The sequence below is a fragment of the Pelodiscus sinensis genome, chromosome 2 (assembly GCF_052426305.1).
Source record: "Pelodiscus sinensis isolate ZL-2025 chromosome 2, ASM5242630v1, whole genome shotgun sequence".
NCBI lineage: Eukaryota > Metazoa > Chordata > Testudines > Trionychidae > Pelodiscus > Pelodiscus sinensis.
The window spans coordinates 73,540,499-73,564,230 of record NC_143053.1 but is presented as its reverse complement, the minus strand read 5'-3'; the positions used below and the strand labels follow the sequence as shown (position 1 = coordinate 73,564,230).

The window sequence follows — 23,732 nt, the reverse complement described above, 5'->3', positions numbered from 1 at the left end:
TTTGGTTAAACTCCTCTGTATTGGATCCTCCTCCCCTCATTCACTGTAACTGAAACTGACTCCCAGGGAAGCAATTCTCTGTGCATTTAATCTTTTTTTTTCAGTTGTGCTGTAACACCTAGCAACCAAGTATGCTTTGCCAAGTATGTCTTCTTTGTTTGTAAATAAAATCACAGGGTTTTTTGAGACTATGATCTGATTCCTTTGTCCTCAAAAGCAGGAGGTTCTGTATGCATGTGTCTAAGACTGCAATGAGGAATAATGGTAGTTTGAATTAGGAGCTTTAATTCGAACTACCTAGCCCGTGCCGCGTGTAGCCGCGGACAGGTAGTTCAAACTACGGGGCATTTAAAAATGGCGGTGCCCGGAAAAATGCAAATAAAGCCTGGGATATTTAAATCCCGGGCTTCATTTGCAAGTTCAAATGACTACATTATCCACCCTAGTTCAAACTAGGATGGCTAGTGTAGACATACCCAAAGTGCTTAAGTGGGGAATACCTTTGACAACCAACAATGAGTTTGGTTGGGGGGGAAGTGAAAATACAAATTCAAGTTCCTTTAATGGGATGTATTATTTCGACTTTTTACAAATAGGGGGATTATTATGGGAGTCTGCCAGATGGTGTTGGCAGAATTCATGAGTGCCTCATTTATTGGAAGTGCAATTCTGATGGAGTCTGATGTGTGTGATATGTCCAACAATTTGAGCTGTGAGCTGGGACTAAGCAACCTCTTCCAGAGGGATTTGGAGAGTGTCTGCAATTCTTTTAAGATGCTCCTGATTATTTTTTAAATAATCTCCTCTTATAGATGGTGGAGGCAGGAGGATCTTTCCTGGAGGGAAGGAGGTGTTAATTGTAGGACTGGTGTCCTGATCTAAAGCACCCTCTACTTCCTCAAAAGTTTCTTCAGGGGACTTAGGGGGTCCCATCTCTGACACTGATGGAGAGCATCTCTATCTTTCCCTTGAGGTGCTGGGAGGCTTGGAACAATGTTGCTTATATACAATTCATAGGTCCCAACATGGCCACTATAGTAGGAAAGGCATTGGTGGTGGCATCCATGGATGTCTATACCATCACTGGATGCCAGCCATGGAACAGTGCCCTAGCTGTTTTGGAGATCTGATCTGAAAATTCCCTGGATAACTGAAGAGTGGTGCAAAGAATAAACATAATCTTCCTCATCACTGTCCTCCTCACTAGAAAAAAATACGAAGAAATGTATCTTGGCATGTATAATGATGCTGCATGAGCCAATGCTATATCTGTACTGAGAACAAGTTATTCCAGTCCTTATGTCAGAGAAACCACCGTGTTCAAATAGATCTCGATACTGAAGATGGCATCGGTGATAACTGTTGTAGTACTAAGAATTGTTGTGGCACTGGGAGGACTGGTGCAGAGAATGTCTGTACTGAAGGATGTAAATTAGACTTCAGTACCACTGTGTCAGCATTATGCACCAGAGAGCCAGAATATGGTGCCATAAAATTAGGCACTGTGGAGGTGCTCAATACCAAGTATTTAGCTGCAGTAGAAGGGGTAGTCTTGTCTCTGCTGTCCTTCTGAGAGCCTTTCTGCCTAGGGTCTTCATGTTTAGCAGTCCTAGAAGATGCTGCCAATTTGGATGTACACCACTGGAGCACAGATGGTACTGATGATGTGCAAAGAGTCAGAGAACCCTTCTTTTTTGAGGCACTATTAGTAGGAGATGTGGTTGCTCTCTTCTACATCCTTTTTCTGGGAGAGAGCTACCACTTCTATAAAGGGAGCCTCAATAAAGAAGCATTCTCCAACTCTATCTTCATCCTATTGCTAGGAGACAGGTCCCTCTTATGCAGTTCATAGAATCATAGAATCATAGAATAATAGAACTGGAAGGGACCTCGAGAGGTCATCGAGTCCAGCCCCCCACCCTCAAGGCAGGACAAAGCTCCGTCTACACCATCCCTGACAGATGTCTATCTAACCTGTTCTTAAATATCTCCAGAAAGGGAAATTCCACCACCTCCCTTGGCAATTTATTCCAATATTTGACCACCCTGACAGTTAGGAACTTTTTCCTAATGTCCAATCTAAACCTCCCCTGCTGCACTTTAAGCCCATTACTCCTTGTCCTGTCCTCAGTAACCAAGAGGAACAAATTTTCTCCTTCCTCCTTGTGACACCCTTTTAGATATTTGAAAACCGCTATCATGTCCCCCCTTAATCTTTTTTCCAAACTAAACAAGCCCAGTTCGTGAAGCCTGGCTTCATAGGTCATGTTCTCTAAACCTTTAATCATTCTTGTCGCTCTTCTCTGTACCCTTTCCAATTTCTCCACATCTTTCTTGAAATGTGGTGCCCAGAACTGGACACAGTACTCCAGCTGAGGCCTAACTAGTGCAGAGTAGAGCGGCAGAATGACTTCACAAGTTTTGCTTACAACACACCTGTTGATACAACCTAGAATCATATTTGCTTTTTTTGCAACAGCATCACACTGTTGACTCATATTCAACTTGTGGTCCACTATGACCCCTAGATCCCTTTCCGCCATGTTCCTTCCTAGACAGTCGCTTCCCATCTTGTATGTATGGAACTGATTGTTCCTTCCTAAGTGGAGCATTTTGCATTTCTCTTTATTAAACCTCATCCTGTTTACCTCTGACCATTTCTCTAACTTGCTAAGGTCATTTTGAATTATGTCCCTATCCTCCAAAGAAGTCGCAACCCCACCCAGTTTGGTATCATCTGCAAACTTAATAAGCGTACTCTCTATCCCAATATCTACATCATTGATAAAGATATTGAACAGTACGGGTCCCAAAACAGACCCTTGCGGAACTCCACTTGTTATCCCTTTCCAGCAGGATTTAGAACCGTTAACAACCACTCTCTGACTACGGTTATCCAGCCAATTATGCACCCACCTTATCGTGGCCCTATCTAAATTATATTTGCCTAGTTTATCAATAAGAATATCGTGCGAGACCATATCAAATGCCTTACTAAAGTCTAGGTATATGACATCCACCGCTTCTCCCTTATCCACAAGGCTCGTTATCCTATCAAAGAAAGCTATCAGATTAGTTTGGCATGACTTGTTCTTCACAAACCCATGCTGGCTATTCCCTATCACTTTATTACCTTCCAAGTGTTTGCATATGATTTCCTTAATTACCTGCTCCATTATCTTCCCTGGGACAGACGTTAAACTGACTGGTCTGTAGTTTCCTGGGTTGTTCTTATTCCCCTTTTTATAGATGGGCACAATATTTGCCCTTTTCCAGTCTTCTGGAATCTCCCCTGTCTGCCATGATTTTTCAAAAATCATAGCTAAAGGCTCAGATACCTCCTCTATCAGCTCCTTGAGTATCATGGGATGCATTTCATCAGGACCTGGTGACTTGCTGACATCTAACTTTCCTAAGTGATTTTTAACTTGTTCTTTGTGTATCCTATCTTCTAAACTTACCCTCTCTCTGCTTGTATTCACTACGTTAGGCACACCTCCAGACTTCTTGGTGAAGACCGAAACAAAGAAGTCATTGAGCATCTCTGCCATTTCCAAGTTTCCTGTTACTGCTTCTCCCTCCTCACTAAGCAGTGGGCCTACCCTGTACTTGGTCTTCCTCTTGCTTTTAACGTATTTATAAAAGGTCTTCTTGTTTCCCTTTATGCCTGTAGCTAGTTTGATCTCATTTTGTGCCTTTGCCTTTCTAATCTTGCCCCTGCATTCCCGTGTTGCTTGCCTATATTCATCCGCTACAGTTAGTGTTCTATATATTCGCAGAAAAATGTTTCAAAGTATAATTGGGAATGAAGTTCCTTTCAATCTACAAATAATATAAGAAAATTCGATTGTTTGTTTTGTGATTTGCCAAACTACAGAACTGATGAGTGTGACCATTATTATTTTTATGTTTGAGAAGATGGGGGCATGAGAGTGGGATTACAGATCATCAATAACACTTGCACCTCTTTAATCCGGCAACCCTGAGAAACAAGGCTTGCCAGATTTAAGTTTTTGCCAGACCAGGGAAGGAGTGAGGGGGATGGAAGTAGGCATTCTGGAATTAGGCCAGGAAGTAGGCATTACTTGGCATTCTACATCGCCCGCCTCACCTAGGCACCGTCCCCTGCTCCTATGTGAGCAGTGGGGAAAAGGCTCTGGCACAGCATATTGCAGTGCTGCCGTTCCCCCAGCTGGGGGCAGTGGGAGGATGAGTGGCAGTATGCACAGCTGTTTCTTCCTCCACCTGCCAGGGTCCATACCGTAAGTGTTCCCAAATTAAGAGCATCCAGAGAAAAGACGATATAGTGTATTTAGGTACAAGTTGTCAAAATGTGATTTTAAATGACTGAAATATTGAATTAAGAAATATTTTAAATAGAAACAATTGACTGATGTTCATCTAAAATGCTGCTTATTTTCCTCCAGATCATTGCATTTTCCTTTTATATTGCAAGTATTTTACAGAGTTTGAATTACCTCTCTCTGGATTTTTTTAGATATTCTTCATTTTCTCTCTCAAGTTCTTTATTTTCACATTCCAGTTCATCCACTGTTTGAAGAGTATTGAGGACCATTTGTTTCATATTCAACCGTTCAGATTCCCAGCTAGATTTCTAAGAAGCATTAAGACAGAATATGTCTTGATGATCATTTAAAGATAACAAAATATACAAAGATTTTCAGTTGTAATTCATGAAAACAATAAAAAAAACTTACCAAACCTTCAATCATTTTAATCACTTCAGAACAAGCATCTAATAAACTTTTGTTCTCATTTTCTTGAACCAATTTTTTATTGTTTAAATCTTGTACCTGCAAAACATATGTAAAAGTTAATAAGAATATTTGCAACAAGATAACTACACAAAAATTAATTTACAAAAATAAAAAAAGACCAGTCACTTACTTTACAGTAAGTGCAGTTCTTAGAGATGTATTGCACACATCAATTTCATTCCTAGGACATACTCAATTGATGCATACATGATCTGACTCTTTTGGTTACCATTATCCATTGGGGTCACATCTGCATGCTAGGAGTCCTTCACCAATACAGAATCCAGAGTAAGACTCCGTAATAGCAGGAAAGGAGGGACATTTATAAAATCTTTGTGGATAACATATCTCAAAGAGCTATAATTAATGTAAAATAAATAACCACTTTTTCTTCTTCAAGTGATTGGGGATATCAGTTGGTACGTTGACAGGCTCCAAAAGAAAACCTCTCTCCATTTAGCTTTATAAAAGTCAGTCTAGTTGTAGCTTTCCTGTTTTGGAGCAGAGTATTCTGAATTTCAGTTGAATATCTTCTTTTGGTAGATGTCAGATATTCAGCAACCAGACTGTCAAATGTAACAATATTAGATAAAAGCATAAAATCCATTTTTTGTTCTATGAGACTATGTTAGGCAGAGCAGGCAACATGACAAGGGGCTGCACTGAGAAGTTTACATATCCAAAAACCAGAGCTGCCAAGCCAATGCTTGAATTATCATGATCATTGACCTAATATCTTGCCTTAGTTTCCTCAGAACCATTGATATCATTGGAATTTGGGGAAAAAACATACATCAATTCCAATGTCCAGGGAATAAGAAAGGAACTGGACTGAATTTCCCTCTGGAGCAGAATACTTAGTCTTTCTTCTGACCTTTGGCAAAAAGATCTACTGGTTTGTATTGCCTCTTGCAAAAGATGTCTGTGCAACACTTTGGTTGATCACTGATAGCTGTCTGAGAACTGGCTATTCAGTGATTGGCTAGTAAGTTCTGAATGCTTTGAAGATATTAGGCCAGCAACAAATGGCTTCTTGAGAGAGTGAAGGTGACCTGGTTCCTCCACAAAACAAAAAAAGCAGTCATGTAGCATTTTAAAGACTAACAAGATAGTTTATTAGGTGATGAGCTTTCGTGGGGCAGACCCACTTCTTCAGATAATATTCTGAAAGTGAATTAACATGACCATTATATAACAGAGGGATACAATAAAAAAAGTAAAAAAATACAAACTGACAAATCAGCTACATAGAACAGAATTTAGGGCTGAAGGGGGGAGTGACAAGGAAGGAGGAAATTGCTTACTGTAAGAGTCAATTAAGTGGCCAATCTGGGGTGTCTACAAATATTAAAAGGTGGGGAGGCTGTCTTTGCAATGTGTAAGATAATTATCTCAATTAAGGCCCATTCGCAACATGTCAAATTTTAGCATAAATAAAAGTTCTGAGGTCTTCCTCTGTAATCTGGTGTTAAAGTCTCTTTGTTGTAAGATGCATGTTGTCAGGTCTTTAAGGGAATGGCCAATTTGATTGAAACGCTGGCTCACAGGTTTGTGTGTGTGGCGATATCTGATGTCTGATCTGTGAGCACTGATTCTTTGGTGAAGTGACTGACCAGTTTGTCCAATATACATCACAGAGTGGCATTGCTGGCACATGATGGCATATATTACATTGCTGGACGTACAAGAATATGAATCCTTGATTGTATAACTGACGCGGTTAGGTCCAGTGATGGTGTCTCCAGAGTAAATATGTGGACAAAGCTGCAACTGGGTTTGTTGCAAGGGAAAGTTCCAGGGTTGGTTCTGTTAACATACTGCATAGCTGTTATGTTTCTATCAGTACTTGGCTTGTGAATCCCTGAAGTAGAGACAAAAATGTTCTATATGTCAAAAAATGCCTCAGAGTTCTAGGGCATTTATATGCAGACAACCTAGATGAGGGCACCACATGTCCTAAGTCTGAATGAAGGTGACCTAAATGAGTCCATCTCACCTAGAAGTAGAAGCATCTGTAACCAGCTTCTTGACTGACAGAAATACAGAGAAGAGTACACCATTGCACACCTGAAGAGGACCTTTCCACCAGTTTAAATGAGCCTTCTTGTGGGAGAGTGGCCACCATGTTCACTTGGTGTCTACTGGGTAGGTACACTGATTTCAACCACCACTGTATGGAGTACAAATCAATACTGGCAAATTGTAACACATACATATAAGTTCATGAAGCCATGTGTCCCATAAATCTGAGCCATGTCCTTACTGGTGTCTTTGGGTGGGATTGGAGTTGGTGGTAGTTTGGAATCTTTCTTGTAGATAATAAACTCTCATTGATCTGGAATTGAATAGCTCCTATGAACTTTATGCTTTGACTCAGAGAATTTGTGGATTTTTCTCTGACTTTGATGGCCAAGCATGACAAAGAGCTTTAAGTCACTTGAATCTAGTTACCACTTGCTGAAGTGATCTTCCTGCAATGAGCCAGTCATCAAGATATGGGTAGACCTTTCTCCTTAAATGAGTCACTATGACTTCTAATCACTTGGTGCAATGAAAAGACCAAAAGGCAGGACCTTATAGTGAAAGTGAAAGGAACCTTCTAGGAATCTCAGGCATTTCCTATGGTCAGGATGAATGAATATGTGAAAATAGGCATCCTGAAGGTAGAGAGCCACATATTAGTCTTGTAATAGGTCAGGAGAGTAGAGAATGGGAAGGGACTAAAATTGGATAGAATACCCCATGCTGCCAAGTCTTTCAAAAAGTTAAAAACCCTCAAGGTAAGGAATCTTTGAGAAGTTGTGTCAAGCTTTGAACACCAAAATCAAACCTGCAGCCTGGAAGACGATGCAGATTGGATTACAGTAGAGAAAGAAACAGCAGGTTATCAGCCACAGAGTCTCAGCTTTGTGTCTCAGCACTGCAGTGGTTTTGTGAAGCTGATAATAGTACTGAACAGAGAGATGCTGCTTGAAAAAAGTCTTGCTGCCTTCTTGGGACCACAGTAGCCAACAGAATAAAGAATCACTGTGGGAGCCTTCCACAAATGGAGGGCCTCAAAAGGAAGGTCTTTAAAAGTGGTTTGAACATCCCAGGGAATTCCTAAGGCGCGAAGATCTTTTTACCACAGATATAGATGATTATTGTAACTAAGATGATCTCCTGGAATGGCATAGCTTTGCTAACTGTGCTTCATACCTAGGATTTGCGGGAAGTGCTGATTGAACCATAGTAGCACTTTGATTGGATGCAGAGGGAGTGCACAGCTCTCACAGTTGTGTGCAATCAGCATACACCAGACTTTATGTACCCTTTCTGAACATGTGTACCACCTTTGTAATAATGGAGCCGAGGGAGCTCTGATTGACTACTTCTAGACTGCAGCCTTGATACAGAAGCAGAGTGGATGGAAGAGCTATGGTGAGGTGGCTCTAGGATAGAAGGTAGTAAAGGGGACTGAAAGGAAGTAGAGGAGGGCAGTGAGAGACTGCTGCTCAAGGGTCACTAGGTCAGGGACCAAAGTAGTGAGCAGGTCTCCCCCATCCTACGTCCTACTGGCTGCTGTAGAGACTGGTCAAGTTAAAGACTACAGCTGGTGGGGCTACACTTGGGACTGCAGTCCCCCATCAGATCATGGGGCCTGTCTGAGGACTATTGGTACTCCAAAAGATATATAGTGGAGACAGCAGAACAGACAAGAGGTGGGACATCGGCTGAATGTGGCACATTGGAGCTGCACAGAACTAATTTCCAGATTGACCAGCAGCAATGAGTCTCAACCCTCTGTAAGTGGCAAAATGTAGTGCAGGAAGAATCATTTTTCATGGAAGTATAAAATAAAGCCAAGTCCACACTCAAAAATTAGCCTGAACCAGCTATGTCACTCAGGTGAGAAAAAAAACTAGCCCCGTGAGCAATGGAGTTAAGCCAATCTACCCCAAATTAGATGGCACTAGATGAAAAGAAGTTATTCGCCTTCATGAAGTAATAATGTTCTTCAAGATGTGTCCCCTCATGGGTGCTCCACTGTAGGTGTCGGGCTCATCCCAAAGCCACAAATCGGAGACTTTTAGTAGCCGTAGTCAGCTAGACCACTCATGTGCAGTTAGCGTCTTGCACTATTCACGCTCTTTGCCTGCTGTACGCAGTCCAGCTCCCGCCAGTTCCTCTCACCACTTAGTGATCTGAAATGAGAAACCAGAAACGAGATTCTGAAGCGGGGAGGGGGATGGGTCATGGAGCACCCACCAGGACACACATCTCAAAGGACCATCATTACTGCACGAAGGTGAGTAACTACTACTTCTTCAAGTAGTGTCCCCTGGGTGCTCCACTGTAGTTGACTATGTAGCAGTACTCAAACTGTCTGTACGGTGGGCTCTGGAATCGAGGTTAGTCATGAGGTGTGAATACGGCTGAGGCTACAGTGAAGTCTGCATCTAGATGTTGTACAATGGCATAATGCTTCATGAAAGTAGCATTGGATGACCATGTAGTTGCTCGGCAGATGTCACGGAAGAGGACTCCTAGTTGGAAAGCTGCAGAGGTGGCCACTGCTTTGGTTGAGTGAGTTTTCGGTTGGGCCAGAAGAATTTTGTTCCGAATAGAGTAACACATCATGATGCACTTGACTATCAGCCGAGCAATACGTTGGGAAGATAAGGCCTCACCTCTGTATCGCTCCGCGGCTGATATTATCAAGCGGTCTGTCTTGTGCCAACCCTTAGTTCTGTCGATATAAGAATGCAAATGCTTGACGCATGTTGAAGGTATGCAGAAGCACTTCCTGTGGCAAGGCATGAGGCTTAGGACAGAAGGAAGGGAGTATAACAGGCTCATTAACATGAAACTCCAAGTAGACCTTAGGGATAAAGGCAGGATGAGGTTGGAGAGTGACTGATTCTCTGCTGCATGTTGTATATGGTGGCAATGCCACCAAGGCTACCAACTTGCTAACTCTGTGAGCAGATTTGATCACCAACAGAAAAAGCAGCTTCATTGTGAGCATATCATATGATGCTGCGGCCAAAGGTTCATATGGAGGATACCTCATAGCATCCAGTACTAAGTCCAGATTCCAGGAAGGAGGAATCCCTTCTGTGGGGTGGTGGGAAGTATTGACTGCTGTTAAATGCACTTGCAAAGAAGCAACTGAAAGGCCAGTCTCCTGCAGGTGAAGAATGTAATCCAGGATCTGGTGTAAAAAAGAAGCTTGTGGGTCGATGCTATTATCAGAACACCAGGCAACAAATCTCTGCCACTTCACCAGGTAAATATTTTGGGTAGATTCCCCTCTACTGTGCATCGAAACATGTTTTATTTGTTCTCAACAGAGGTATTCTGACAATTTGAATCAGCTAGGAAGCAGGCTGTTAAATATAGATTGCTGGAGTTCAGATGAAAGAGAGCTGTGGTTCTGAGTGAGAAGGTTTTGAAGGGGGGAATGGGATAGGGTGGCTGTACTGACATTTTTTGAAGGAATGGAAATCAAGGTTGTCATGCGCAGGCAGGAGCTATTAGGATCACTTGGGCTGAGTCCGTGTTGATCTTTTCTAAAACTCTGGGTATGAGCATGGTTGAGGGAAATGCATTGAGCAGGGAAGTTTCCCAATCTGCCAGAAATGCATCCCCTAATGACCCCGGGCCAATGCCCGCACTGGAGCAATAGTGACGGCATTTCGCGTTGCTGTAGGTGGCAAATAGGTCCACATATGGGGACCCGCATTGGCAAAAGATGCAGCAAAGGACATCTGCATGGATCTCCCACTCATGATCGTGAGGAAAATGCTTGCTCAGCGAATCTGCAACAGCATTCCTGGTGCCAGGTAAGTAGGACACTATTAAGGTGGTGTTTTTTCAAATACACCAATCCCATAACTGGACCGCCTCTGCACAGAGGGACTGGGATTGTGCAGAATGTAATCCAGGATCTGGTGTAAAAAAGATGATTTATATAACATATTGTTGTAATGTTGTCGGTAAGTATTCTGATTGCCATACCAGATATGTGGGTCCAAAAGTACCTGAATATGTAAAGGACCGCTCTGGGCTCGAGAAAATTTATATGGAAATTTTTCTCTGCTGCTGACCATTTTCCCTGTACTGTCATACCGGACATGTGGTACCCAGCCAATAAGGGAAGCATCTGAGGTTATCTGCTTCAGTGGTTGGGGCCGATGGAATGGTACCCCTGCCATGAGGTTGTCAGTTCGGTCCACCAGCACAGAGATGTGTGGACCTGAAGTGGAGGAGTTGCTATCTTGAGGATACTGTGCTTTGTTGGGATGTAAACTGATGCCAACCAGTGTCGAAGGCAAAAAAAATGTAACTTTGCGTGTTGAACCACAAAGGTGGTGGCCGCCACATGGCCCATTAGCTGCAGACAAGTTAGTGCCAAGACTGTAGGGGCATTTGCCAGAACAGCTATTAGATCTTGGATTGCTTGGAAACATTCGACAGGCAAGTACGCTCATGCTGAAACAGAATCGAGGCAAACCCCTATGAACTGCAGAGATTGAGTCGGTTCCACCATGGATTTCTGTTCATTGATAATAAGACCTAGGGAAATGAAAGTCTGGCTGGCTAACATAACCATGTGGCATGTCTCTTCATACGACCGTCTTTTTATGATGCAATCGTCGAGGTAAGGAAATATCACGGCTCCTCTGCAATGCAGATGCGCTGCCACTACTGCAAGAGTTTTGGAAAAAACTCTGGGGGCAGACACCAGACCAAATGGAAGAACTCAATATTGAAAGTTCTCGTTGCCTTCAACAAAACAAAGGAATCACCTATGTGCTGGATGAATGGCAATGTTGAAATAAGAATCCTGAAGGTCAAGGGCCGCAAACCAATCTCCGTTGTCTAATGATGGAATGATGGTGGTGAATGTCACCATTTTGAACTGTTGCTTCCAGAGGTGGCGATTCAGCTTTCAAAGGTCGAGGGTGGGTCTCCAACCTCCCATTGTCTTCCGAGTAAGAAAATAATGGGAATAAAACCCTCTTCCTTCGAATTGATCAGGAACTCTCTCTAGAGCTCCAATGGAAAGGAGATGGTGGACCTCTTGTTTCAACAGATCCTTGTGAGAAGTGTCCCTGAAGAGAGAGAGGGTGGGTGGGGTAGTGGGTGGTATGGATAGGAATGAGATCATGAATCCGGATGTTACAATTTCCAAAATCCAATGGTCCAATGTGATGTTGGCCCATTGATGGTAAAATGGCCTTAACTGATTGTGAAAAATGATCTGCTGTTTGGAGACGACAACGTGAGAAGTCTGTGTGCCCTCAACCAAGGAGTCAAATTTGCTGTTTTGCAGCAGGCTGATTGGTGACATGAGTCGGTTGGGGACGCCTCTGCTGTGAGCATTGCTTCGGCTGAGATTGGTCATATACTTGATGCTTGATGCATATACTTGAGTTTTCCAAAACTCTTGCCTGTGGAACGGATAGTTATATCACCTCTGCTATGTGTTGTACAGCTGGCATTTTTACGGAGGTATATATATGCCTAGTATCTGGAGGGTAGTACAGGAATCTTTCCCAGAGTGGAGAACCTCGCCCGTTTTGTTGGCAAAGAGCTACTGTTTTTCGAATGGGAGGTCCTCTACCTTGGTTTGAAGCTCTTTCGGGATGCCAGCTGAGGCGAGCCAGGAGGATCTCCTCATCGCAATCGCTGTGGCTGTGGAATGCACTGCCATATCCACAACATCCATAGCAATCTGTAACCCTGCTCATGCCAATGAATAGCCCTCTTGTACTACTGCTTTCAAGAGTTGTCGATGGAGTCTGGCAAGTATTGAAGAAGCTCTATCAATTTGGTATAATTATCAAAATTATGATTTGAAAGCAGGGCCTCATAGTTTGCAATGTGCAGCAATAAAGTGGCTAATGAATAAAATTTCCTGCCAAAAATATCCAATTTCCTATTATCTTTCTCCCCGAGGATATTTGTGTATCGTGGGGCTTTAGCTCTGTGTCACACTGCGTCCACAATGAGGGAATTCGGGCTGTGGATGACTGAATAAGAACTTCAGTTCCTTCGAAGGCACAAAGTACTTCTTGTCCGCCCATTTACTTGTAGGCAGTACTGAGGCTGGAGTTTGCCAAATTTCCTCTGGGGTTTCCACAATTGTCTCGTCAATAGGAAGTGCAATCTTGGAGCGATGTTGAGGTTGTAAATTTTTCAGTAAGCGAGTCTGCACTTCCACCAGCTGGACCTCCTGGCTTTCCGCCACACATTTAAACAGCTCCTGAAATTGCTTCAGGTCATCCAGAGGGGACATATCTCCAGGAAAGACCGCCTCGTCCGGGGAAGATGAGGACTGGTCTGTAGGTGAAGTGTCCAGTTGTTGGTCATCTGCTTCAGAAAGCTGCCCCTCCTCCAGCTCTGATCGTTGGGCCTGGATAGAAGGACTCTATGGTGGAAGAACTGGAGCATGCTGTTCCTGTGGTTCAGTGGGAGGGCATTGACAACTGGTGAATGGCAGCAATATGGAGACCATCTATATGAATGTGACCGGTAATGGTGATGTGAAGAGTAGTAAGGCCTATCATCATATCCATAGTAACGGTCAGAACATGTCGGTGATGATCTCCTGGAAGAGACGACACTAGTTTGACGCCCATGGTAGAGGGAGCACGGTGAGAGTGCAGGCGAACAGTAGAAATAAGGTGATGTCCTTGAGGAAGGTGGTGGAGAGACAGAAGGGTGCCTCCAATAGTATCTCATATCTTCCCAGTGTGGTTCTCGATATAGTGACCAGGAACTGCATCAAGGAGAGTGTGGCTGAACCTTGTGATGGTAGTGTTGGGTACTTGGTATAGGAGAAACTCATAGTGGGGTCAAAAAAAAGGTGCTGAGGAAAAAGTTGGAGGGGTAAAAAGGGCTTCACACACGCCCGACTTCCCTGTGTCTTTCTTCGGTGCCATTCCGGTGTTATTGTCTGTCATCAGCACCAAGGGAGTCGGTGCCTGAGGTGTCATGGCTGCCGGTGTCGGAGGTGCAGAGGAGGTTGTCGGTGCCAGAGGTGTCATGGCTGCTGGTGCCGGCGGCATCCGCGGTAGTGGTGCCGACGATGGAATGGGGATCCAATCAGCTGGAATATGTGGTGCCAACGCTGATCTCAGTGCCGGCAGTGCCTTAGTGGTCAGTGCCAACATTACCGACTTTTTATGTTTGCCGCTTGTGGAAGCCTTAGAAACTGACAGGATAGTGCCGGATGTACCCGGCTTATCCCCTGTACTGACTCTGCTCAGTGAAGCAGCAGGCAGAGAATGTGTCGGAGATGCCCTTATCTTGTGAACTGGGCCCATCTCAGGGGACGACGCTCTGCGTTTTTGCGACATTGTAGACTCCAGCTGTGATGTAATCTCGGGAGGTTGAAGCGCCTTATCAAAAAGGATCATCTTAAGGCGCATTTCCCTATCCCTTCACACTCTCGCCGTCAACTCAGATCAGCGGGTGCATTTTTGTGGCACATGTGCCTCACCCAGATAGTGGATACATGCCGTGTGGCCGTCCAAGGCCAGCATTGCTTCGTGGCAAAGGCTACATTTCTTGAAACCTGGGGATCCAGGTGTTGTGGAAGTGGTTGAGACTCGTGCCACTTCGCTTTTCACTTTTTTTTAAACTCTAATGAATACTAACTAACCATATCTGTATTTTAAACTATTTACAGGTGAAATCCAGTCAGAAACAAGGAGAGTTGTAGAAGAGCTGAGGAGGTCTGTCTATGACTGAGGACAGTTGAGAGGAACTGGCAGGAGCCAGACAGTGCGTAGCAGGCAGAGGGCACAAACGGCGCGAGACACTAACCGCGCATGCGCAGTCCGGCTGACTACGGCTGCTAAAAATCTTCCATCTGTGGCGCCAGAACGAGCCCAACACCTATAGTGGAGCACCCTGGGGACACTACTTGAAGAAGAAGACTTCTCCCATAAACTTAGCTGCTGCCTCTCAGAGAGATGGACTCACTACTGTGACAGAAGAACCGAACCCCTCCCACTGCTGTAGTGTCTACAATGAAGTTAGACAGCAGCACAGCTGCAGCACTTCAACTGTACTACTATAGTGGCTTAAGTGTAGACATAGCCTAAGTTTCATCATAGCAATAGAAAACAATTTTATGAAAGATCAGCAATTTTCCTCTTGAATTCAGCTTGTGATATGTTTACACAATATACTGAATATCACTACACAGAAGTACCAAAGATGGAGAAGCAAGATAAAGTTGTGTGCAGGAAGCAGTTGCTGACAAAGAGAAAGACAGTACGAAATTTTATTCCATTAGGCCATGTCTACACAGGGGAGTTATTTCAAAATAAGTTATTTTGAAATAACTCCCATTATTTTGAAGTAACAAGCCTCTTATTTTGAAATAAGGGGCTGGTTATCTTGAATAATAATCCCTTTTTCCTTGGGGAATAATCTTATTTAGAAATAGTTATTTCGGGAATTCTTATTTCACAATAACTTGTTTCAAAATAATCTCGTAGTGTAGACATAGCCTAAATTTTGAGATCAATTTTAAACAAAAAGATGACAGTGCAGAAGACCAAACTAGTAAGTGTATAAAAAGAGGAAGAAGCAAGAGAACAATTAGGAAACCCCATTTGACGATCAGTAAAATATTGTGATCTACTGAAAGCAATTTCTAAATAAAAGCAATTTAGTCCTTATAAAATACTAAACAACAAATCTGAAAAGACATAGTTTAAAAATGAAAAGGTAGAAGAAATAATTATTAAAGAATACAAAGAATGTCTCTCATATCACATAGGTCAGCATCCCTTCAAAAATAGCCAATCAGGATTTAAACTAAGATGGCTCAACATACATGTTTTAAACTTACCTTATTTTAAACATAAATTGACAGCATCAAAGTTATTTTTTGGAATTTTTCACTAATATTTTGAGAAATAATTATATGACATAAGAGTCTAAATTCTATGTTTTAAAAATGACTTTGGATGTATTTGCTTATCACAGTTCTAATTACACCTCAAATGTTATCCCCAACTTCACTCCCATTCATACACAAAAAGGCATCTTGAAATAAATGGGGCTTTACACTTAAGTTAGACAGCCCTGAGGTGTCGGGGAGAAAGGGTGGAAGTTAGAATACTGCTGAAGCTCATGCTACTAATGCAATGGACATGCAACAGCTCAAGTTATGCTTCATCAGCAGCTATTAAAATCCAATCAGTCTGCGTAACTCCAGTGTTTGTTTTTTTTTTAAGTGTGGTCATTTTCAGGCTACATCTATGTCACCACTACAAACTTTGGTCAACGCAAGTTCTGTTGGCATAAAGCTGCTCAATGTGCTGAATATTTGATTCCAGTGCTCACTGGGAATGCTTGTGTTGATGCACAATGTGGCGCACCCTGGATATTTATCCCAATATGCAACCTGCCACCATCAAACGCACTGTTTTTTGGGAAGCTTTGACAATGCATAGTGGGGCAGAAGCCAGTCATGCAGAGATGACTGGGAGCAGCAGTCAGCTTGAAACTGTCTTCATCCCATAATATCATCTCCATCCCATAATTTTACACCTTTTAAAAATTCCACATGGCCCTTCTTGCTGTCTGCTATCTCTGACAGATTCATGGAGCATTCACAGGGGTTCCTGAACTGTGGTGGAGTTATGTGACAGCATACATATCTTTATTATCCTTATTTTAGCTTAAGACCACCTTGCTACAAAGTATATCAAGAGAAAGGGTTACAGTTCTATGGTTATACAAGTGCAGTGGATCACTGGAGACACTTCACTGACTTCAAAGTTGGCTAGTTAGCAAAAGTGCATAATGTTTGCATCTCTAAGAATAAGAAAGGGGCTTTCTTTCCCAACTGGCAGATTACCATGGACAATGTTGCCCAATCACTTAGTTTTGTGAGATCTTTTTGAAATTCTTCACAGACTGCTTTGGTCTTACCTATCTTGAGCAGTTTAGTATCATCTGCAAATTTTGCCACCTCACTGTTTACCCCTTTCTCCAGATCATTTATGAATAAGTTGAATAGGATTGATCCTAAGACTGACCCTTGGGGAACACCACTAGTTACCCCTCTCTATTCTGAAAAGTTACCATTTATTCCTACCCTGTGTTTCCTGTCTTTTAACCAGTTCTCAGTCCATGAAAGGATCTTCCTTCTCATCCCATGACAACTTAATTTACATAAGAGCCTTTGGTGAGGGACCTTGTCAAAGGCTTTCTGGAAATCTAAGTACACTATATCTACTGGATACCCCTTGTCCACATGTCTGTTGAACCCCTCAAAGAATTCTAAAAGGTTAGTAAGACATGATTTCCCTTTGAAGAAACCATGTTGACTTTTGCCCAACAAAAAGAAGTTACTCACTTTAGTGCAGTAACGATGGTTCTTCGAGGTGTGTCCCCGTGGGTGCGCCACGTCTGGTGTCAGGCTGGTCCCGGCGCCACGAATCGGAGCTTGCCAGAGCTGTGTTTCGCCGGACCGCGCATGCTCGAACCGGTTTCGCGCCTTTCATGTGCCGCGCGCGGTCTGGCGCCCGCCAGTTTCCTCTCACCGCCCCTCTGCAAGACAGAAAGAGAGGAGATTCCGTAGCAGGGAGGAGGGTGGGTCGTGGAGCACCCACGGGGACACACCTCGAAGAACCATCGTTACTGCACTAAAGTGAGTAACTTCTTTTTCTTCTTCGGGTAGTCCCCGTGGGTGCTCCACGTCTGGTGACTCCGGAGCAGTAATCTGAGTTAGACGTGGGCTGCGGAATCACGATTTTGGTGGCTAGGGAGTACTGCTAGAGCCACCGCTGATTCGGAAGCTAGGCGCTGCGTGATTGCATAGTGCCTTGAAAATGTGGTATTGGAAGACCAAGTGGCTGCCCTGAAGATGTCGCGTAAGGGGACTCCCCTAACGAACGCTGCTGACGTCGCCACTGCTCGCGTCGAGTGGGCCCTTGGCTGCGATGGGAGCAGCCTGTCGCAAATTGTGTAACAGGTGGTAATGCAGGAGACGATGAGTTTCGAAATACGCTGGGCCGAGAGGGGTTGGCCCTTAAAGCGGCCTGACGTTGAAATAATAAAGTGATCTGTTTTCCGGATGTTGCGGGTTCTATCTATATAGAATGCCAACGCCCGACGGACGTCCAGGGTATGCAGGAGTGCGTCCTGCTGAGAGATGTGAGGCTTTGGATAGAAGCATGGCAAAACGATCAGCTCATTAATATGAAATTCTGTGCAGACCTTAGGTAGGAAAGCCGGATGAGATCTCAATGTTACAGATTCCTTACTAAATACTGTATAGGGGGGTGATGCCATTAATGCTGCCAGTTCACTGACCCTATGCACTGATGTTATGGCCAAGAGGAAGAGTGCTTTCATTGCCAGTATAGGCCAGGGTACCGTCGCCAAGGGTTCAAAGGGAGGACGCGTCAGGGTGTCCAACACAAGGTCTAGGCTCCATGCGGGTGGTGGGGGCCTGCGAGGTGGATTAAGGTTAGTGAGGCCTTTGAGAAATCTTGTGACCATGGGGTGAGAAAAGACCGACCTGCCCTCTACCGGGCCGTGAAAGCCGCAATTGCTGCTACATGGACTCTGAGTGATATGGAGAGCCCGGCAACCTGTAACTGAAGGATATCGTCCAAGAGGACATGCAGTGGTGAGAGAAAAGGGTTTAGGCCCTTTGGAGCACACCAACGTGTGAACCTAGACCATTTGGACAGGTAGGTTTTCCTGGTAGAGTCTTTCCTGCTATGCAGCAATACCTGTTTCACCTGGTCCGAGCAAAGACTCTCGGACGCGCTGAACCATCTATCATCCATGCAGTTAGATGCAGAGTGTTCAACTTCGGATGCAGAAGGGCACCGTTCTGCTGCGTCAGGAGGTCCGGTCGATGTGGGAAACGGTATGGTGGTCGCGTGGACAGCTGCAGGAGAGTTGAGTACCATGGCTGTCTGGGCCAGGCCGGAGCTATGAGTAAGACTCTCGCCTTGTCCATGAGGATCTTGTCGAGCACTCTGGGAATGATCACAATAGGGGGGAATGCATATAACAGTGATGTTCCCCAGTGTTGGAGAAAGGCATCTCCCAAGGAACTGGTGCCTGCTCCTGCTCTGGAACAGTATGCTGCGCATTTCCTGTTGGCCCGAGTGGCGAAGAGATCTATCATCGGACGGCCCCAGCGACGGAAGAGAGGTAGGAGGACGTCCGTAATGATTACCCACTCGTGATCGTGATGAAACTATCTGCTCAATGCATCCGCGATGGTGTTGTTCGCACCGGGTAAGTATGATGCGACTATAATGATGTCGTTTCGAATGCACCACGTCCATAAGCGGACTGCCTCCGCGCAGAGGGACCGGGACCGGGCGCCTCCTTGTCTGTTCACGTAATACATCGTGACGATGTTGTCGGTGAGAATTCTGGTTGTTGTGCCTCTTATATGCATCCTGAACTGTCTGCAGGCATGGAACACCGCCCGCAACTCGAGAAGGTTGATATGTAACATCCGTTCCGATGCGGACCAGCGACCCTGAGCTGTTTCCGTGCCGATGTGAGCACCCCATCCCATGAGAGAAGCGTCTGTTATCTCTTTTGATGGCTGTGTCACATGGAAGGGGACTCCTGACAACATATTGTTGGGGTTGACCCATCAACGGAGGGACTTCTTTACATGTACGGGTAGAGCCACGAGTTTTCGTGTGTTGTGTCTGACGGGGTTGTACACCATGCTTAACCAATGTTGCAGGCACCGCAAATGCAACCTTGCATGCCGCACGATGATCGTAGTGGCTGCCATATGGCCTAGGAGCTGCAAATATACCCGTACTGGGAGTGTTGGAGCTTGTAAGACTGTGCCTATTAAGTCCTTTATGACTTGGAAGCGCTCGACCGGAAGATGAGCTCGCTCTGAGAGAGAGTCGAGTCGGGCTCCTATGAAGGTTAGAGTTTGTGTCAGTTGCACATGTGATTTTTGCATGTTTACAATGAGGCCGAGGGAGTCGAATAGATCCCGCGTCGCGGCTACCATGCAATGTGTCTCCGACTGTGTGTGACCCTTGATGAGGCAGTCATCGAGATACGGGAAAATTGAGACCCCTGTTTTGCGTAGATGGGCGGCCACCACCGTTAGTGTCTTTGAGAACACTCTCGGGGCCGATACTAGGCCAAAAGGGAGCACCCTGTATTGGAAGTGCTCGTCTCCCACTACAAACCGAAGAAAACATCTGTGCGCTATGTGCATCGTGATATGAAAGTATGCATCCTGTAAGTCTAGGACTGTGAACCAGTCTCCCTTGTTTAGCGCCGGTATGATCTTGGCCAGCGTGGTCATCTTGAAGCGCTGCTTTCGAATGTAGCGATTGAGGCCTCTCAGGTCGAGGATAGGCCTCCACCCCCCGGACTTTTTGGGGACCAGGAAATACGTGGAGTAGAAGCCTTTCCCCCGGAACTCCACGGGTACTCGTTCTATGGCCCCAATCTGTAGAAGGTGGTAGACCTCGTGTTGAAGATGGGTCCCTGGAAAGGGACGGGGTGGGTGGGGTCCTGGGGGGAACTGAGGTAAAGGGAATCGTGAGTCCTGATGATATCACTTCCAGGACCCATCGGTCCGAGGTAATGCTGGCCCATTGATGACGGTATGGCCTCAGCCGATGATGGAAGAGGTTGTTTGCAGGCTTCTGTGTGATGACGACGAGAGACTTGTTCGAATCCCTGACATGGGAGTCAAACGTGCTGCTTAGAAGCCAGCCGAGCAGATGCTCGATTCTGTTGCTGGCGCTTGCACTGTGGACGCTGTCTAAATCTGGACTGGTCAGGTCCGCGTTGCTGCTGTTTGAAGGATGAATAGTCGTACCTCCTTTGAAAGGGGTAGTATCGTTTACGCTTGAACGGAGGGGTGTACATGCCCAAGGTTCGGAGGGTGGTACGAAAGTCCTTTCCCGAATGTAGAATCTCATCGGTCGTGGAGGCAAACAGCTTCTGTCGATCAAACGGCAGATCTTCGACCTTGGACTGAAATTCTCGAGGGGCTCCCGCTAACAGGAGCCAGGAGGCTCTCCGCATGGCGATGCCCGTTGCCATGGCTCGTGCAGCCGTATCCGCTACATCTGCGGCGATTTGAAGTGATGTTGTACATGCGGTATACCCCTCCTGGACAACAGCATTTAAAAGAGGTCTCTTGCTGTCGGGAAGGTGTTGCATCAGATCCGGAAGCTTTGAATAGTTATCAAAGTTGTGGTTTGATAGGAGGGCCGCGTAGTTGGCGATTCGGAGAAGTAAGGTTGCGGAAGAATATATCTTACGGCCGAATAAGTCCAATTTTTTAGAGTCCTTATCCGGGAGGGAGGTCTTAAAATGGGGCGTCTTAGCTTTGTGGCGGACAGCGTCCACTATTAAAGAATTAGGCTGTGGGTGATTGAAAAGAAAGTCTAGGCCTTTGGAGGGGACGAAATATTTTTTGTCCACCCTTTTATTCGTAGGTGGTATAGATGTTGGCATCTGCCAAATCTCCTCAGCTACCTCCATGATAGCCTCGTCTATAGGGAGGGCAATCTTCCGTTGATGTTTAGGATGTAAGTTCTTAAACAACTTATGCTGTTTCACCTCAGCCTCCGTGAGTTGTACCTCCTGAGATTGCGCCACTCGTTTAAAGAGGTCTTGGAATTCTTTAAGATCATCTGGGGGTGATGTCTCGGCCAAGGTTACCCCTTCTCCCAGCGCGAGCATGGAAGAGCGAACACTAGGAGACATATCCGGTTCCGTTTCGGAGAGCTGGCCCTCTTCCATGTCTGATTGTGGATGAGGGGGTGGGGAGAGTGGTGGTAACGTAGGTCGGGGCGGAGATTGATTCCGAGGTTCAGAATGCATCGAGCGCGGGCTGGTTGATCAACAGGAGCATGGTGATCTGTGGCCAGATCGCGAGCAGCTGTGATGGGGTGACCCATAGTAATAGGATCTATAGTAATGCATGGAATGTCGATCAGAGGCTGCAGGTGATGAACATCTAGAGGATCCCACGGTGCCATGCCTGACATAGTAAGTGCTGCATGGCGCGCGAGTTGGGGAATGGAATCGCCTTGACGGGGATCGAGATCTGGAATATCTATAATGTGAGCAGCTACGTTCCCTATAGTGATGGTGGCGAGAGGATAAGCTTTGCCTATGATGCTCCTTACGCCCCGCTGCATGGTGTGCAGACGTGGAGGGGTGAGGCGATGGCTCCAGAGGGGACACCGGGGAGGGGGAGAGGGAAATTTCACGGATGTTCATCCTTGGTGCTGCACTAGTAGAAGCTGCTTTTAGCTGCTCAGAGATTGCAGGCTGCAAGCTTGGAGGGTCAGGTGGCTGTGCTGACGGAGTCATTTGTTCAGTGCTGGGTACCGTGGGTGCCGGGGGTGCTGAAGACAGCTCCCTGTGAGGGGAGGTGTGCACTGCATTCAAAGAGCCAGGCACCGTCGGTGCGGGGCAGGCTGCGTCTTTAAGGAGCCCCCCCTGCGGTCTGCGGTGCCGGGGGCAGTCCGAGCCGGGAAGTGCTGGCTGGCTTCTTTGAAGTGGCCGCACGGGCTGTCTTTGAAGTTGAAGTGCCCGGCTTATCACCTGCGCCCACCCGCTGCTGCGGGGCAATCTGCAGGGAACGAGCAGGAGAGGCTTTCTTCCTCTTAGGGGAAGACATAGCCGGGGAGGGAGCCCTCCGCTTTCCTGCGGTCGGATCCGATGCCGAGGAGCCTGGAGCGCTGGAAGGTAGGAGAGCCTTATCAAAAAGGATCGCCTTCAGCCGTCTTTCCCGCTCCTTGCGGGCTCTCGTCGTGAGCTTGGCACAGTGACTACATTTTTGGGGGATATGTGCCTCCCCAAGGCAGCGGACACAAGCCGAATGTCCGTCAGAGACCGGCACTGAGTCCCTGCACATAGTGCACTTTTTGAAGCCGGGGGAGCCCGGCATACCGGCTGTCTGAAGTGGGTTGACTCTCGTTTCACCGACTGCCCCTTTCTCTCTCCTTTAGGAATTGTAACTATGCCTATTTTATTATTTGAGTCTTGTTCTCCTCTCCCCCTTTACGTGTATACATATAACTATGTTTCAATAAAGGGTCCGAGAACTACTGAACTTAGCTCAAGCGGAGCTAGCCGGGTAACAATGTAACTCTTCTTACTTTTTTACTTTTTTTTTTTTAAACTAAGAGTTGTAACAGGAAAAGGTCTGTAGAAGGCAACAATATAACTATATACAAATGGTAACTGTTTCTTTTGCTATAATTATGCTGCCTCTCTCTCTTTTTTTTTTTTTTTTAAACCAGAGCTGCGGCTCTGAGAGCTGCGCAGCGGAGACAACTGAATCCTTAAAAACAGAAGTTTAAATCGTTTTTAACTTTCCCTCAAGAAACCTGAGGAGAGGAGGAGAGCTCCGTCCGTGACCAGGGGCGGATTAGAGGAAACTAGCGGGCGCCGGACTGCGCGCGGCACATGAAAGGCGCGAAACCGGTTCGAGCATGCGCGGTCCGGCTGAACACAGCTCTGGCAAGCTCCGATTCGTAGCGCCGGGACCAGCCCGACACCAGACGTGGAGCACCCACGGGGACTACCCGAAGAAGAAACTATGTTCTTCTAAGTGTCTGACAATTTTATTCTTTACTATTGTTTCAACTAATTTTCCCGGTACTGACGTTAGACTTACTGGTCTGTAATTGCCAAAATCGCCTCTAGAGCCCTATTAAAATATTAGCGTTACATTAGCTATCTTCCAGTCATTGGGTAAAGAAGCTGATTTAAAGGATATGTTACAAACCAGAGTTAATAGTTCTGCAATTTCACATTTTAGTTCTTTCAGAACTCTTGGGTGAATGCCATCTGGTCCCAGTGACTTGTTACTGTTAAGTTTATCAATTAATTCGAAAACCTCCTCTAATGACACTTCAATCTGTGACAGTTCCTCAAATCTGTCACCTACAAAGGCCGGCTCAGGTTTGG

The 23,732-nt window shown here is 45.4% G+C and overlaps 1 protein-coding gene across 3 annotated transcripts in view; it reads right to left on the bottom strand.

Annotated features, from left to right (window-relative positions):
- Positions 1-23,732, bottom strand: part of CCDC178 (coiled-coil domain containing 178) — a 382,168-nt gene that overhangs the window by 266,756 nt on the left and 91,680 nt on the right. For all 3 annotated transcript variants that reach the window (XM_089776273.1, XM_089776275.1, XM_089776274.1), the window contains exons 9-10: positions 4,719-4,814; positions 4,479-4,615 (exon numbers count right to left, since the gene is read on the bottom strand). In XM_089776273.1, coding sequence (XP_089632399.1) covers positions 4,479-4,615; positions 4,719-4,814 — 233 coding nt within the window. The remainder of the gene's footprint in view (positions 1-4,478; positions 4,616-4,718; positions 4,815-23,732) is intronic.